General features: G+C 41.1%; 1 protein-coding gene across 1 annotated transcript in view; it reads left to right on the forward strand.

Annotated features, from left to right (window-relative positions):
- Nucleotides 1–10873, forward strand: part of CD180 (CD180 molecule) — a 17459-nt gene extending 6586 nt beyond the window's left edge. Inside the window, exons 2-3 of the mRNA XM_006742667.3 lie at nucleotides 4177–4343; nucleotides 8266–10873. Coding sequence (XP_006742730.1) covers nucleotides 4177–4343; nucleotides 8266–9994 — 1896 coding nt within the window. The 3' untranslated portion in view covers nucleotides 9995–10873. The remainder of the gene's footprint in view (nucleotides 1–4176; nucleotides 4344–8265) is intronic.
- The last annotated feature ends 1868 nt before the right edge of the window (nucleotides 10874–12741 follow it).

Genomic DNA, 12741 nt, shown 5'->3' on the forward strand with positions numbered 1-12741 from the left:
ACCCCAAAGACACAGATGTAGTGAAAAGAAGGGCCATATGCACCCCAATGTTCATAGCAGCAATGTCCGCAATAGCCAAACTGTGGAAAGAGCCGAGATGCCCTTCAACAGATGAATGTATAAAGAAGATGTGGTCCATATATACAATGGAATATTACTCAGCCATCAGAAAGGATGAATACCCAACTTTTATATCAACATGGATGGGACTGGAGGAGATTATGCTACATGAAATAAGTCAAGCAGAGAAAGTCAATTATCATATGGTTTCACTTATTTGTGGAACATAAGGAATAGCATGGAGGACATCAGGAGAAGGAAGGGAAAATTGAAGGGGGGGAAATCGGAGGGAGAGATGAACCACGAGAGGCTATGGACTGAGAAACAAACAGGGTTTTAGAGGGGAAGGTGGAGGGGGGATGGGTTAGCCCAGTGATGGGTATTAAGGAGGACACGTACTGCATGGAGCACTGGGTGTTATATGAAAACAATGGATCGTGGATCACCACATCAAAAACTAATGATGTATTGTATGGTGACTAACACAACATAATAAAATTTAAAAAATAAATAAAATAAAATAAAAAATATACATCTATCTCAATGCCATGAGAGTCAACAAAAGGCTAAGGAATTGGCACAGACCAAAGGTGCCTAAAGAGCCATGAAAACTAAATGCAATATGTGAATTTGGATTAGAAAAACAAAATCACTATAAAGGACAATATTAGGACAATTGCCAAAATGTGAATATGAACTGTATGTTGGACAATAATATCGTATCAATGTTCAATATTCTGAATTTGGTAACGGCACAGTGGTTACAGAAGAGACATCCTTGTTCTCAGGAAATTTAGGGGTAAAGGGACATGATGTCTGCAATTTACTATCAATAAAAAAGAGAATGAGAATAGCCTCTGTGTGTGTGTGTGTGTGTGTGTGTACTTCCTGCCTTAAAAAATACAATAACTGGGGCACCTGGCTGGCTCCGTTGGTAGAGCATGCGACTCTTGATCTCGGGATTGTGAGTTTGAGCCCCACACGGGGTATAGAGATTACTTAAAAATAAAGTCTTTAAAAAAAACACACACAATAGACTGCAAACAATTTAATACTGCTTGAGTGATTCCAGAGCACGGGGAACTTTGTGTCACCATCCATAATAGTAACTGTGATTATACAGAAGTGTGAATATGAAAGTCAAAGGGGAGGGGCTGTGTGTGTGTGTGTGTGTGTGTGTGTAGCTTAGGACATTCTCCTAAATGTGCTTGATTTTTAAATTCTCTTCTAAGCTGCAATTCTTGTCATTTGCCTCTTTCTCCCAGGAATCAAGGGCAGAGAGTTCATTGCAGTTTATACCTAACTAGAGATTAATGTATGACACAGGGTCATGGTGGATTTCTCAGTACTCTGTGGTAGTGTTATCCACTGGTTCTCAGTTTTTCACTGGGTTGAAACTGAGCTTTTTCATTTATCTGCCTTTGAATTTGCTAGAAGCTGCCTCAGGCCACTGGCTCAGTAGAGCTCCTGCTGGATCCTCAACTTTCTGAATTACATTAATGCAGTAAAGTGCTTAGTAAAGCACAGAAGAGGACTAATTTAGGTGTCATGGGCACTTATATATTCAGGAGGAGGGAATCACCAGCATGGTGCCTTTTGCTGAAGGAACAGAAAAGAGCAAGACGACTCAAGGGAAGGTCCCTTTCTCCAAGTGTATGTGACATCAGTTATGCCAATGGAGACCAGAAAAGAGCAATGTCTTCTCAAAGCTACTCCAAACCATAGCAGCTACTGGGGCAGCTACTGGGCCTAGCAACATGTATTTTCCCCACCAGTCGGCTAAATCTAAGTTTAAATGCAAAGTGTGCATTTCAAGGATATTGGGTGGATCTGTGGCAGTGCCTAGAGGCGTCTGGGTCTCTAAAATGGGTCTGAAGAATGAATTGCAAGGAAATAAAAACAACAGCATTTTCATTAGTGACATTCATAATATTTTCACAACATAGAAGAAAACTGGTGATTTCCTGTAGATGAGCATGCTCCATGTCCCTACAAAAATGAGCACCACTATGCAGAAGTGAGAATCGAGCAGAAAGCAATTAAAACGGTGACATGTCTACAATACCAGGCTTCACAGTGAAGGACAATGTGCTCAGTCTTCTGTTTCCAGCTAAGCGGGACTGTTCGCAACTCAGTTTGAGGACAGCTGTGAGCTAGAGTCTGCTGGGGCAGGTCTTGCCCAGACCAGGACAGTCTCAGTGGGGCCTACTGTGTGGTGAAGGCAAAGGCAGGTCTGAAAGGGTGGATGAAATCACTTGCAGTCTGACATGATGTGGGAGATGGCCCTCAGGGGCACCTTCTTGCAAATCATTTCTTTCTTTCCCAGGAGCCTCCTCTTGCAATATATACCCCATCAGACCTTCATCCTACCCCACACCCCTTCATCCTAAGGCATCATCCAGATAAATTATGACCAACCCCTTCCCATTTTTACCTAGCTGGTCCAAGATTTGTGAGGCAGGGCATCTAACAAGCAGTGATTAGCAGATTTCTAAATACTTGACTCCCGTGGGGCACAGGATGAGGCAGTCCTCTGAGCTTACATGCATGGCTGTGCCCCAATGCTAGGGTCTGGTATCAGCAGCCTGTGGTTCCAGAGATCCAAAACGGAGTCATGCTTCAAAGTTGCAAGGCCTCACGACCTACGGTCTGTGCCACACTGCTAGTTTGTTTAAACGTTGTATTAAGAAAAAAAATGTTTTTTGATGTAGTGTTCAATGATTCATTAGTTGCGTCGTATAACACCCAGTGCTCATCACATCACATGCCCTCCTTAAATATTAAGAAAATTTCTAAGCAGATACAGAAGTAGTTAGTTACAAGGAACCTCCATGAATATGTATCTACATTCAACAATCAGCAATATTTTGCCTGATTTCACCTAACCACTCCTCCCCTCCTTTTTGCCCTATTTTAAAGGAAATCCTCAACATCAAGTCATTTTATCCAGAAATACTTCAGCTTCTCAAAAGAATAAGAATGTTGCTCTTATAATTAACAAAATTCACAATTCCTTAACATCTTCTAATATCCTGTCCTCAAAGTTTCTTGGTAGTCCATAAAGTGTCTTTTCCTAATGCTTTATTTGAATCAGAATCAAAACAAGGGGGTTACTGTATTATTATTTGGTTTTATCTCTTAAAGAACTTTTATCTCTTTGTCACTTTTGACAGGAGCAATCTCCTCTTGTCCCGTGCCCCTCTCTCTCTACTTCCCTAACACCATTCGCAAGGCCATAGAACAAAGGTGGTAATTCTATAGAATGCCCCACCTTCTGCATTTGGCTCACTGCTACCTTGTGGTGCTGTTTAACTTAAATCCGTCATATCATCTGTAGACTATAAGTAAAGTCTTGGATGCAAATTTAATTATGGGGGGAGAGCGGGATTGGGAGAGGGACGAATACCTCATAAGCAGTAATGTGTACTTAATATTGTCTCACATTAGAAAGTGTGTAATGTAGCACTGTCTTGTTTTAGTGATGCTAATGCAGAGTTGTTTGTTTTCAGACTGAAATAAAACATTTCCATGCATCCAAAATCAAAACTATGAAACAAAGTATGATCGGAGAAGTCTTCTTTCCTTCCCTGCTCCTCCATCTGGTTCCTTTCTTCCTCTTCAAGGCAATGAGTTTTGGGCTTTTTTCCATGGTTTCTTTTTGCAAATATAAGAAAGGCACAAACCTTTTTTACAGAAAAGGTAGCATAAAATATGCAACATACTATATACCATATACCATGTACTACATACCATACGTGTACATTCTGTACCTGGCTTTTTACACCTTACAATATACCTGGATATCACTCCATATCAGCACGTGGAGATCTTACTCATTCTGTTTTCATTTGCAGATGGTTCCATCTTGTGAATGTACTGTATTTCATTCAACAAGTCCTATATGGATGAATAATCTGGTTATTGCCCATCTTTCGGTATTACAAAAATTACTAAAGTAAATAATCTTCTGCATGAGTCACTTTGTGCCTTTGCAGGTATATATTTGGTAAAGATTGATGGAAATGGGATTGCTGCTCAAAGGATAAAATGTATGTAATTTCGCTAGTCAATCAAATTACCAACTCTGACATGAATTTACATTGTTTCTCTCATCAGAAAGAAGCCAACAACACATATAACTGTGAAAATTTAGGTCTCACAGAAGTTCCCAACACGCTACCAAATACAACAGAATTTTTGGAATTTGGTTTTAATTTCTTGCCTACACTTGAAAATACAACTTTCAGCAGACTCATAGATCTTATCTTCTTGGACTTAACCAGGTATGTATCTGAGTTCCTTGTCTGTAATTGATGTTTTACTTATGTAATAACACAGCTTGCATTCAAATTGTTTCCAGGACCTCCTTTTGGGATCACAGGGACACTCTGTCTATCCTGCATGTTTACTCTTTCCCATGAAATGTTTTTATGCAGGTGAAATGTAATATTTAAAAAACCCAGTCAGTGGAGAGAAAAGTGGATTATTTTCAAACTAGATTGCATCAGCAGTGTTAAGAAGTTCTAAGGAATACTGATTTAAAAAAAAAAAACTGAAAACAAATCTTGTATTAAATCAGATGCCATAGTTTATTCTTGGGTGATGACATTTTAAGAAAAATTTACAGGAGAAACACATAAGCTACTAACTTTTTCCTCCTCTAAATTGAGAAAAGAGTTCTGTTATTTAATTTTAGAAGCTGAATCAGGATTCCAAATGCTGAACCAGTGTTTGTGAACCAATGGACAGAAGTATCACAAGAAAATAAGGGAAGAAAACAGAAGGGAAATACAGCCTCCGTGTGTGTGTGTATGTGTGTGTGTGTGTGTGTGTGTGTGTGTAAGACGGGAAAGGGCTTTGCATGTGGATGGGGTCTGCCTCCCTTGCAGCAGCTCTATTTCTTTGGTGGTTCAACTTGAGCTTCTGTAGAGTGGCAGAGCATTCACATCCCTAAAACTATTTCAACTTTATAACCACTCCTGGGAGGTAGGCATGCTGAATATCACCGTCCAACTCATCTTCAATGAGGAAATGGAGGCTCAAGGAGATTTTGTGAGTTTGCTTAGGGTCACAGAGTAAGGGAACTGGGACTCTGCTCTCCTGACTCCCAGTCCAGAGGCCCCCAGAGGACCCCAGGCCACCTCCACAGCCAATATTCCACGGGCTGCCTGCCCACACTTCACTAAGACAAAGCCTTGCCCTTTCAGACAGGGACAGAGATCAGTCTACTACCTACCCATTGTGCCCTCGAGACATTTACTTTCTCTCTACTTTACCATTTCTCATTTTAGATGGAATGGGTTTGACCACATTTCTAAGGACTGCCTGGGGCCAGGTAGAGCTTTTCCAGCTAGAGGACCCTAGGTTTCCTCTTCTGTTATTTTCAAACGGTGATACAAATATGACCTCGTTCTTTCTAAACTCCCTCTCCTTAGCTCCCCCAGCCCCTGCCTCTTACCTGGCCACCAGTCAGACACTATTTTTATTACTTTAAACAGCCACTGTTTCTTTAGCTTTACCAACATGTTTTCTGTTTTCTTTGCTCATTCTTCGTCTTGCTTTTCAGACTTTCTCTTGGAACAATTTTCCTTTTTTCCTGAAGTATCGATATCTAACAATTTCTTTCGTGAAAGTCTGTTAGCAGTAAACTTCCTTGGTTTTTGTTTTGTTTTTCCAAAAATGTATTTCCTGCGTGATTCCGAGTTGGTAGTTGTTTTTCTCAGCCCATTGATGCTGCCGTTCCATTCTTCCCTTGTCACTGTTAGATAGTCACCTGTCTGTGTAATCACTGTGCACACACAGGTAATCTTTCCTCTCTGGGTGTTTCCAGTAGTTTCTCTTTGTCTTGGGCACTCTGTAATATCACAGTGCTGCACTGTGTACATCGTTGGGCTCCTCGAATCTGCAAACAGTGACTTTCATCAATTCTAAAATATTCTAGCCATTATTTGTTTGGAATTTGGTTTGCTCCCATTCACTCTTTCATCTCCTCTTGTTCTCTGATTCATATTGCAGCTTCTCATCCATTCTCCATATATGTCAATATGCTCTTTTTGTTTTCTACCTCTTTGGTGGTTTGGACTGTATTCTAAGTAATATTTTCACATCTACTTTTAGTCCATTAGTATCCTCTTCAGCTGTGTCTAATCTCTTGTATAAACTGTCCTTGGTTTTTCAATTTCATTAACTTCCTATTTCAGTAAATTTCAGTGATTTCATTTTATAAATATATCACATCAGTTTTAATAAATTTTTCCTTCATCATATTATTGGTTCACACTGCTTCCTTTAAACATACCAAACACACGTTTGATAGAAATATATTTATTATATATTCTGATAATATATATCAGGTATCTCATGTGTTCTTTATAAATCATATACATATTATCAGATATACCTCATAATTCTAGTATCTGTTTGTTTTAACCTGATTCTGTAGAACATTTTTTAAAGGGATTTATATATTTGCTTAAGAGAGAAAGCATGAGCAGGAGGGGCAGAGGGAGAGGGAGAGAGAACCTCAAGCAGACTCACGCTGAGCACAGAGGCCAACACAGGACTCCAGGCCATGAACCTGAGATCACAACCTGGGCTGAAACCAAGAGTTTGACACTTCAGGGCCTGCACCACGCAGGCCCCCCTGTAGAACACTTTTTAAACTGACTTTGACTAATTAATTCCCTTATGTGTTCAGCGAAATGTTACTTTGAGCTCATTTATCATTTGAAACTTGATGTAGATCTTTGTTTAAAATACTTTCCTGGAATTAGACAATGGTATTATGGCTATAGAAAATAAGCCTATATTTTTTTGGAGATGCATAATGAAATATGTACAGGATATCTAGGATCCAATTTAAAATAATTCAGGAGGGAGAGGTAGGAACAGAAGAAGCAAAGAAGTATATATGACAAAATCTCGAGAACTATTGCAACTCTGTGATAGATAAATGAAAGTCTATTGTACTATGATCTTTACTTTTATGTAAATTTGAAGGTTTTCCATATTAAAAATTAATTAAGTAGGTACATTACTCCCGAAGAAATTTTTGTTTACTTCTGCCAATTACCTGAAGTCACTATCATTCTGGAGCCACTTGAAACTCAATTTTCTCCAGAGGCTTCTTTTGGGTGGTCCACAGAGGGAACGTCAACTCAGGCCATGGTCCTTATGAATAGAAGCTTATGGTTAGAGACTCTCAGAGGAGGCCTCTCTCATTATTGTTGTTGTTCCATCCAGAGCTCTGGCCAAGAAAAACACATATCCTCAAGGTCATCCTGTATGACCTTTTTTTTAAAGGTCATCCACTGAAAGGTTCCCTTTTGAGGGTCTTGGCGGTTTGCAGGTTTTTGATAGGACCTCCCACCCTGCTTGGACTCCAACCTTTGTCTCCTGCCATGGTGCATGTCATGGCTTATTACAACTTGGGCTCTAGGCCACCAAGGACTGGCACATATTGGCAGATATGACAAAGCTAGCTCTAGGGCTCACTTGCTCCTAGGGATTCCAACTTCTTTTTCTAAGGGAATTAGAATTCTAAGGAATTCCCTTATTGATCTCCAGGGGAGTTCTGTGTGTGCGTGCGTGCATGTGTGTGTTTGTATGTGCACGTACATGCTCACACCTATATGTGCATGCATAATCCAGTATTTTCAGATTCAATACCAGGATGAAAACTCTAGTGTTCCATATTTCTATGGAGCATTTTCATATGTATCATTTGACTAACAGCTGTTCTACAAAGTACTCATCATTTCTATACTTTATAGATACAACAAAAGAGGTTGAGATAAGTTGTGATTTGCCCAGAATGACAGAGATACATATATTATATATCATATGTTATATATTATACATTATATATAACATGCTGTAAATTACTTAAAATAGTAAATAGTTGGATTTTGCCTACAATCAAACCGCTAACTCTTCCCTAGATTCTAAACACAAACCTCAGAAAGTTCAATCCAAAGGGGCAAGATATCTGGAAAAAATTCTAAATCAGAATTTTCAGAATTGAGGCTAGCCATTAATTCAACAGATCATCTGTTGGTACTGAAGAAAGTTTTTTATGTTTTATTTCAAGTAACAATGTATACTGTTTTTACTAAACAACAAAAGATGGCTTTGTTAATATCAGGTCACTGCGATAGTTTTTCTTTTTTCCAATTAATTATTGTTAAATGTTATTACCTTTTCAAGGTGCCAGATCAACTGGGTACATGAAGACACTTTTCAAAACCATCATCAATTGAACACAATTGTGTTGACTGGAAATCCCCTGATATTCATGGCAGAAACATCTCTTAATGGGCCCAAGTCACTGAAGCATCTTTTCTTAATCCAAACAGGAATATCCAATCTTGAGTTTATCCCAATGCACAACCTGGAAAACTTGGAAAGCTTGCATCTAGGAAGCAACCATATTTCCTCCATTAGGTTCCCAGAAAACTTCCCAACCCAGAATCTGAAAGTTCTGGATTTTCAGAATAATGCTATACACTACCTCTCTAGTGAAGACATGCATGTTCTGGAGCAGGCCACCAACCTAAGCCTTAATTTCAATGGCAATGACATTAAAGGCATCGAGCCTGGAGCTTTCCATTCAAACATCTTCCAAAGTTTGAAATTTGGAGGGACTCTTAACTTGTCTGTTGTATTAAAAGGTCTACAGAACTCTACTACTCAGTCTCTCTGGCTGGGGTCATATGAAGACACTGATGACCAAGACCTTACGTCAGCCATGTTTGATGGACTTTGTGAAATATCTGTTGAAAGCATCAATCTACAGAAGCACTATATCTCTGATATCTCATCTGCCACATTTCGGTGCTTCACTCAACTCCAGGAATTGGATCTGACGGCAAATCACTTAAATGAGTTACCCTCTGGGATTGAGGGGATGAAGGCTCTCAAGAAATTAGTTCTCAATGTAAATCATTTTGACCAATTGTGTCAAATCAATGCTGCCAGTTTTCCATCCCTTACAGACCTCTCTGTCAAAGGCAACATAAGGAAACTTGACCTCGGTGCTGGGTGTTTGGAAAAACTAGAAAATCTTCAGAAACTTGATTTAAGCCACAGTGATATAGAGGCTTCTGACTGCTGCAATCTTCAGCTCAAAAACCTGGCCCTCTTACAATACCTAAACCTGAGCTACAATGAGCCTCTTGGTCTCCAGAGTCAGGCGTTCAAAGAATGTCCTCGGCTAGAAGGTCTAGATTTGGCATTTACCCACTTGTACATTAAGGGTCCACAAAGTCCTTTCCAAAACCTCTATCACCTACAGGTTCTGAATCTTTCTCACTGTCTCCTGGATACTAGCAATCAGCACTTTCTAACAGGCCTGGTGGGTCTCCGCCATCTAAATTTACAGGGGAATCACTTTCAAGATAGGAGTATCTCAAAGACCAACCTACTTCAGACCTTGAGCAGCTTGGAGATTCTTATTTTATCCTCCTGTGACCTCCTCTCCATAGACAAGCAAGCATTCCAGAGCCTTAGGAAATTGAGTCATGTTGACTTAAGCTACAACAGCCTGATGGGCAATAGCATTGATGCTCTTAGTCATCTTCAGGGAATCTACCTCAATATGGCCGCCAATGACATCCACATCGTCCCATCTCATCTCCTCCCCACCTTGTCCCAGCAGAGCACCATTAATTTAAGTCACAATCCCCTGGACTGCACTTGTTCGAATATTCATTTTATAACATGGTACAAAGAAAACCTGCAGAAATTTGAGGGCTCAGAGGACACCAAGTGTGCGACCCCCCCATCTTTAAGAGGAGTTAAGCTGTCTGATGTCAAACTGTCTTGTGGGATTACGGCCATAGGCATTTTCTTTCTTGTAGTATTTTTATTCTTGGTTGCCAGTCTGCTCATTTTTTTAGTTAAATTCCTTCTGAGGTGGAAATACCAACACATTTAATGCTGAAGGTTTCTAGAGATGGCCAGTCAATGTGTTCAGCGAAAATGCCCCAAGTAAAGGAACTGTTGTCTGTTCCTTTTTGGTCTGTCAGACTTTTCGAACTGGTTCCTGCAGCTGGGCAGGAATTCGCTGTGCTTTTCTGAGTCCGAGAGCTAATGAACCTTCCTGGAACTTAAACTGACTAGGGCTGGGGGGCCCAACCACAGCTGTGAGAGATCCAGAGCCATTCCTTCACATGGAAGGTGGTTGGAGGACCCGTGGCAGGGAAAGGCCAGGAGAAGAATGCACTAGGAGGCCATCTCCCTTCCACTTGTGGGCACCCCTCGAAGCAGCTCCTACCCTGACCCTAAAAGATAATCAACTCTTCCAACTAAGCAGCACTGACAGCCCCAGCCCAAACTCTGTCTCCCACAGCTTGGACATCATGCTTGGCTCTGAGTCCTCAGTAAGGCAGTCATTTGAAAAACGTGTTGAGGATAAAGTCTCAAAGCTTATTTTAAATGAAAAAGGGGATACACGGTGAATTTAAAAGAAGAGGCCGAGAAATGAATCTTGACATCAAATTGACTTCACTAATCTCCTTAATCCTTAGGTTTCTAAGGCCTCTACAAAGCCGCTAGGGTGCAAATAGCTACAAAAAAAAAAAAAAAGCACCCCCACCAGCCCCCCATCCCCCAAGGTCTAGGAGTTTAGCTACATTGGCCACCCTCTCTTCAGAACCCTGGAAGCACCTTCTACCTATCTGGGGTGTTTGCTCTTACATTACAAATCCTACCTTATGCATGGGCTGTGGTCCAAATGCTCTTCTCATTTGGATGTCTGGTCCTTAGAAGCTTCTCTCCCACAGAAACTATGAAATAAATGGTGGTTTGTTTCCCAGGCCAGCTCTCAAAAGTCTGTTCACCTGGGACAGCAATTGAGACAGCACATTTACGTTGAAAACCAGTGGAAGAAAACATTGCTGTATGCTAGCTGTCCAGAACACAATAAGCTGGCTTACTGAGTTTCTGGTGGGGCTGGGGGTGTCAGCAATGGTTATACCAGTGGAAAAGAGAGGACAAGACCATTGAATGTAGAGAGACAGAAAGGCCAGGGAAGGGGGAAAGTGTTATGACTTAGGCCTTACAAGGCACAAAGTGTCATTCTCACGTAGGGCTTGATCTTCTGCAGTCTCAATGGCAGATAAGATTGGAACCTCTGGTCCTCAGGTGTTGCATATATATGGCCTTAAGTTCTATAATGAATTTTAGGCTAGAGGTGGTAACTTAGAGTTATGAAAATCTGATAGGCTATCAAAATAAAATGAACTTTCATATCCAATCGGAATTTGTTAGCCCTTCAGATGAGGGCATAAGAATGGGACATATTAACAGAGTGGAAACGTGGGGAGCAAGCTTTCTTTACCTCTGTATCCCCAAGAACAGCAAGAAAGACAGGAAATAGTGAAGAAATGCCCAAACCTCTACTGCAAATGCTCTGCTAGCCTTAGGGGAATTTTTTTATGTAGTCCTGGGTGGGAAGCCAAGTTTTCTCAGAAGTTCTTGGTTAAGAACACAAGGTGGGGGCTAAGGGAAAGTGAGCGAGGCACTTGCCTTGGGTGCAAAATTTAAGGGGGAAACAAAAAACTCAGTTTTAATGCAGTATTGAATGCAAACTTTAGTGAAAGAAATACATGGTAAATAAAATATCAACATTTTTAAAAACAGGATCCATAATAATAGTCCCATGCTGAACCATATTAGAGCTGAGGCAAAAGGAAAAATCAGTAATACTGATGCTGCCTTTATTTAAAATTTTGATATTTTGTTCATGGTTGATAATTTGCATCAGTTTTTTTTTATTTAGTGTTGCATTAAAATATTACCTTCATTACTGAGTTCTTTGGTGCCCCCTTAAATTTAGCACCCAGGGTGGGTGTCTCACTGGCCTCACCCTGTTCCCACCCTGAGGAATGCTAAGAAGTAGGGATTCTCAGCTAACTCCCAGGCCACAGTTCACCCAGGGCCTATTAGCAGGCATGTGATCTCAGTTTTACTCAGAAGCATCTATCCCTTTCCCCTTACTGTCTAACAGCAGGTCAAAGTGTCCAAGAACTTACACCTTGTTGTCCAAGGTGTTGGTAACTTCCAGCTCCTGGGATCAAAGGCATCCTTCCTTCAAAGCCAAGAGAGGTGGCAGAGATGAATGGGTACCATATCCTCCTGAGCTCTAGGTGGCCTGGACCTGATGAGCGAGGGCAAGCTGAGCACCACTCTGCTAATGAAATGAAACATCACACAATTAGCTGCTTTAATTACCTCGGATATCAGTGCTTGGGAAAACAGTTGCCTGAAAAGGAAGTTTTCCTCAGCTTTCCTGAGGGAGCTGCAATCATTTAAACATGTGTATGGAAGGAGAAAGTAAGTGCTAGAAATATGAGGAGATTGGGCTTCACCCATCATCTACCTTCCTTCCTTCCCCGGGCCTACGATGGTGGGGCACCATTCTGAGAAGGCCAGTTCGAGGCACTGCTGGGTTGGTATTGGCCTTGAGTCTGGCAGCGACCGAGGCCTTTTCTCACTGAGTCCTGGGCTCAGGAGGGACCTGGCATACAAGTGGGCATGGCTGCCTTGGCCAGGCTCTGTCGGTGTGCAGAGTGTGTGTGTGTATGGGGGGGGGTCTTCCAGGCAGCTCCCTACCCGCTGCTATGGGAAAGTCCCCTCCTTCTGGGGACCTGGAGGCAATGCTGGTTTAAAAGTTCAGGCAGC

Source organism: Leptonychotes weddellii, chromosome 7, assembly GCF_054177405.1.
Source record: "Leptonychotes weddellii isolate Sample4059 chromosome 7, ASM5417740v2, whole genome shotgun sequence".
In the NCBI taxonomy this organism is placed as follows: Eukaryota; Metazoa; Chordata; class Mammalia; order Carnivora; family Phocidae; genus Leptonychotes; species Leptonychotes weddellii.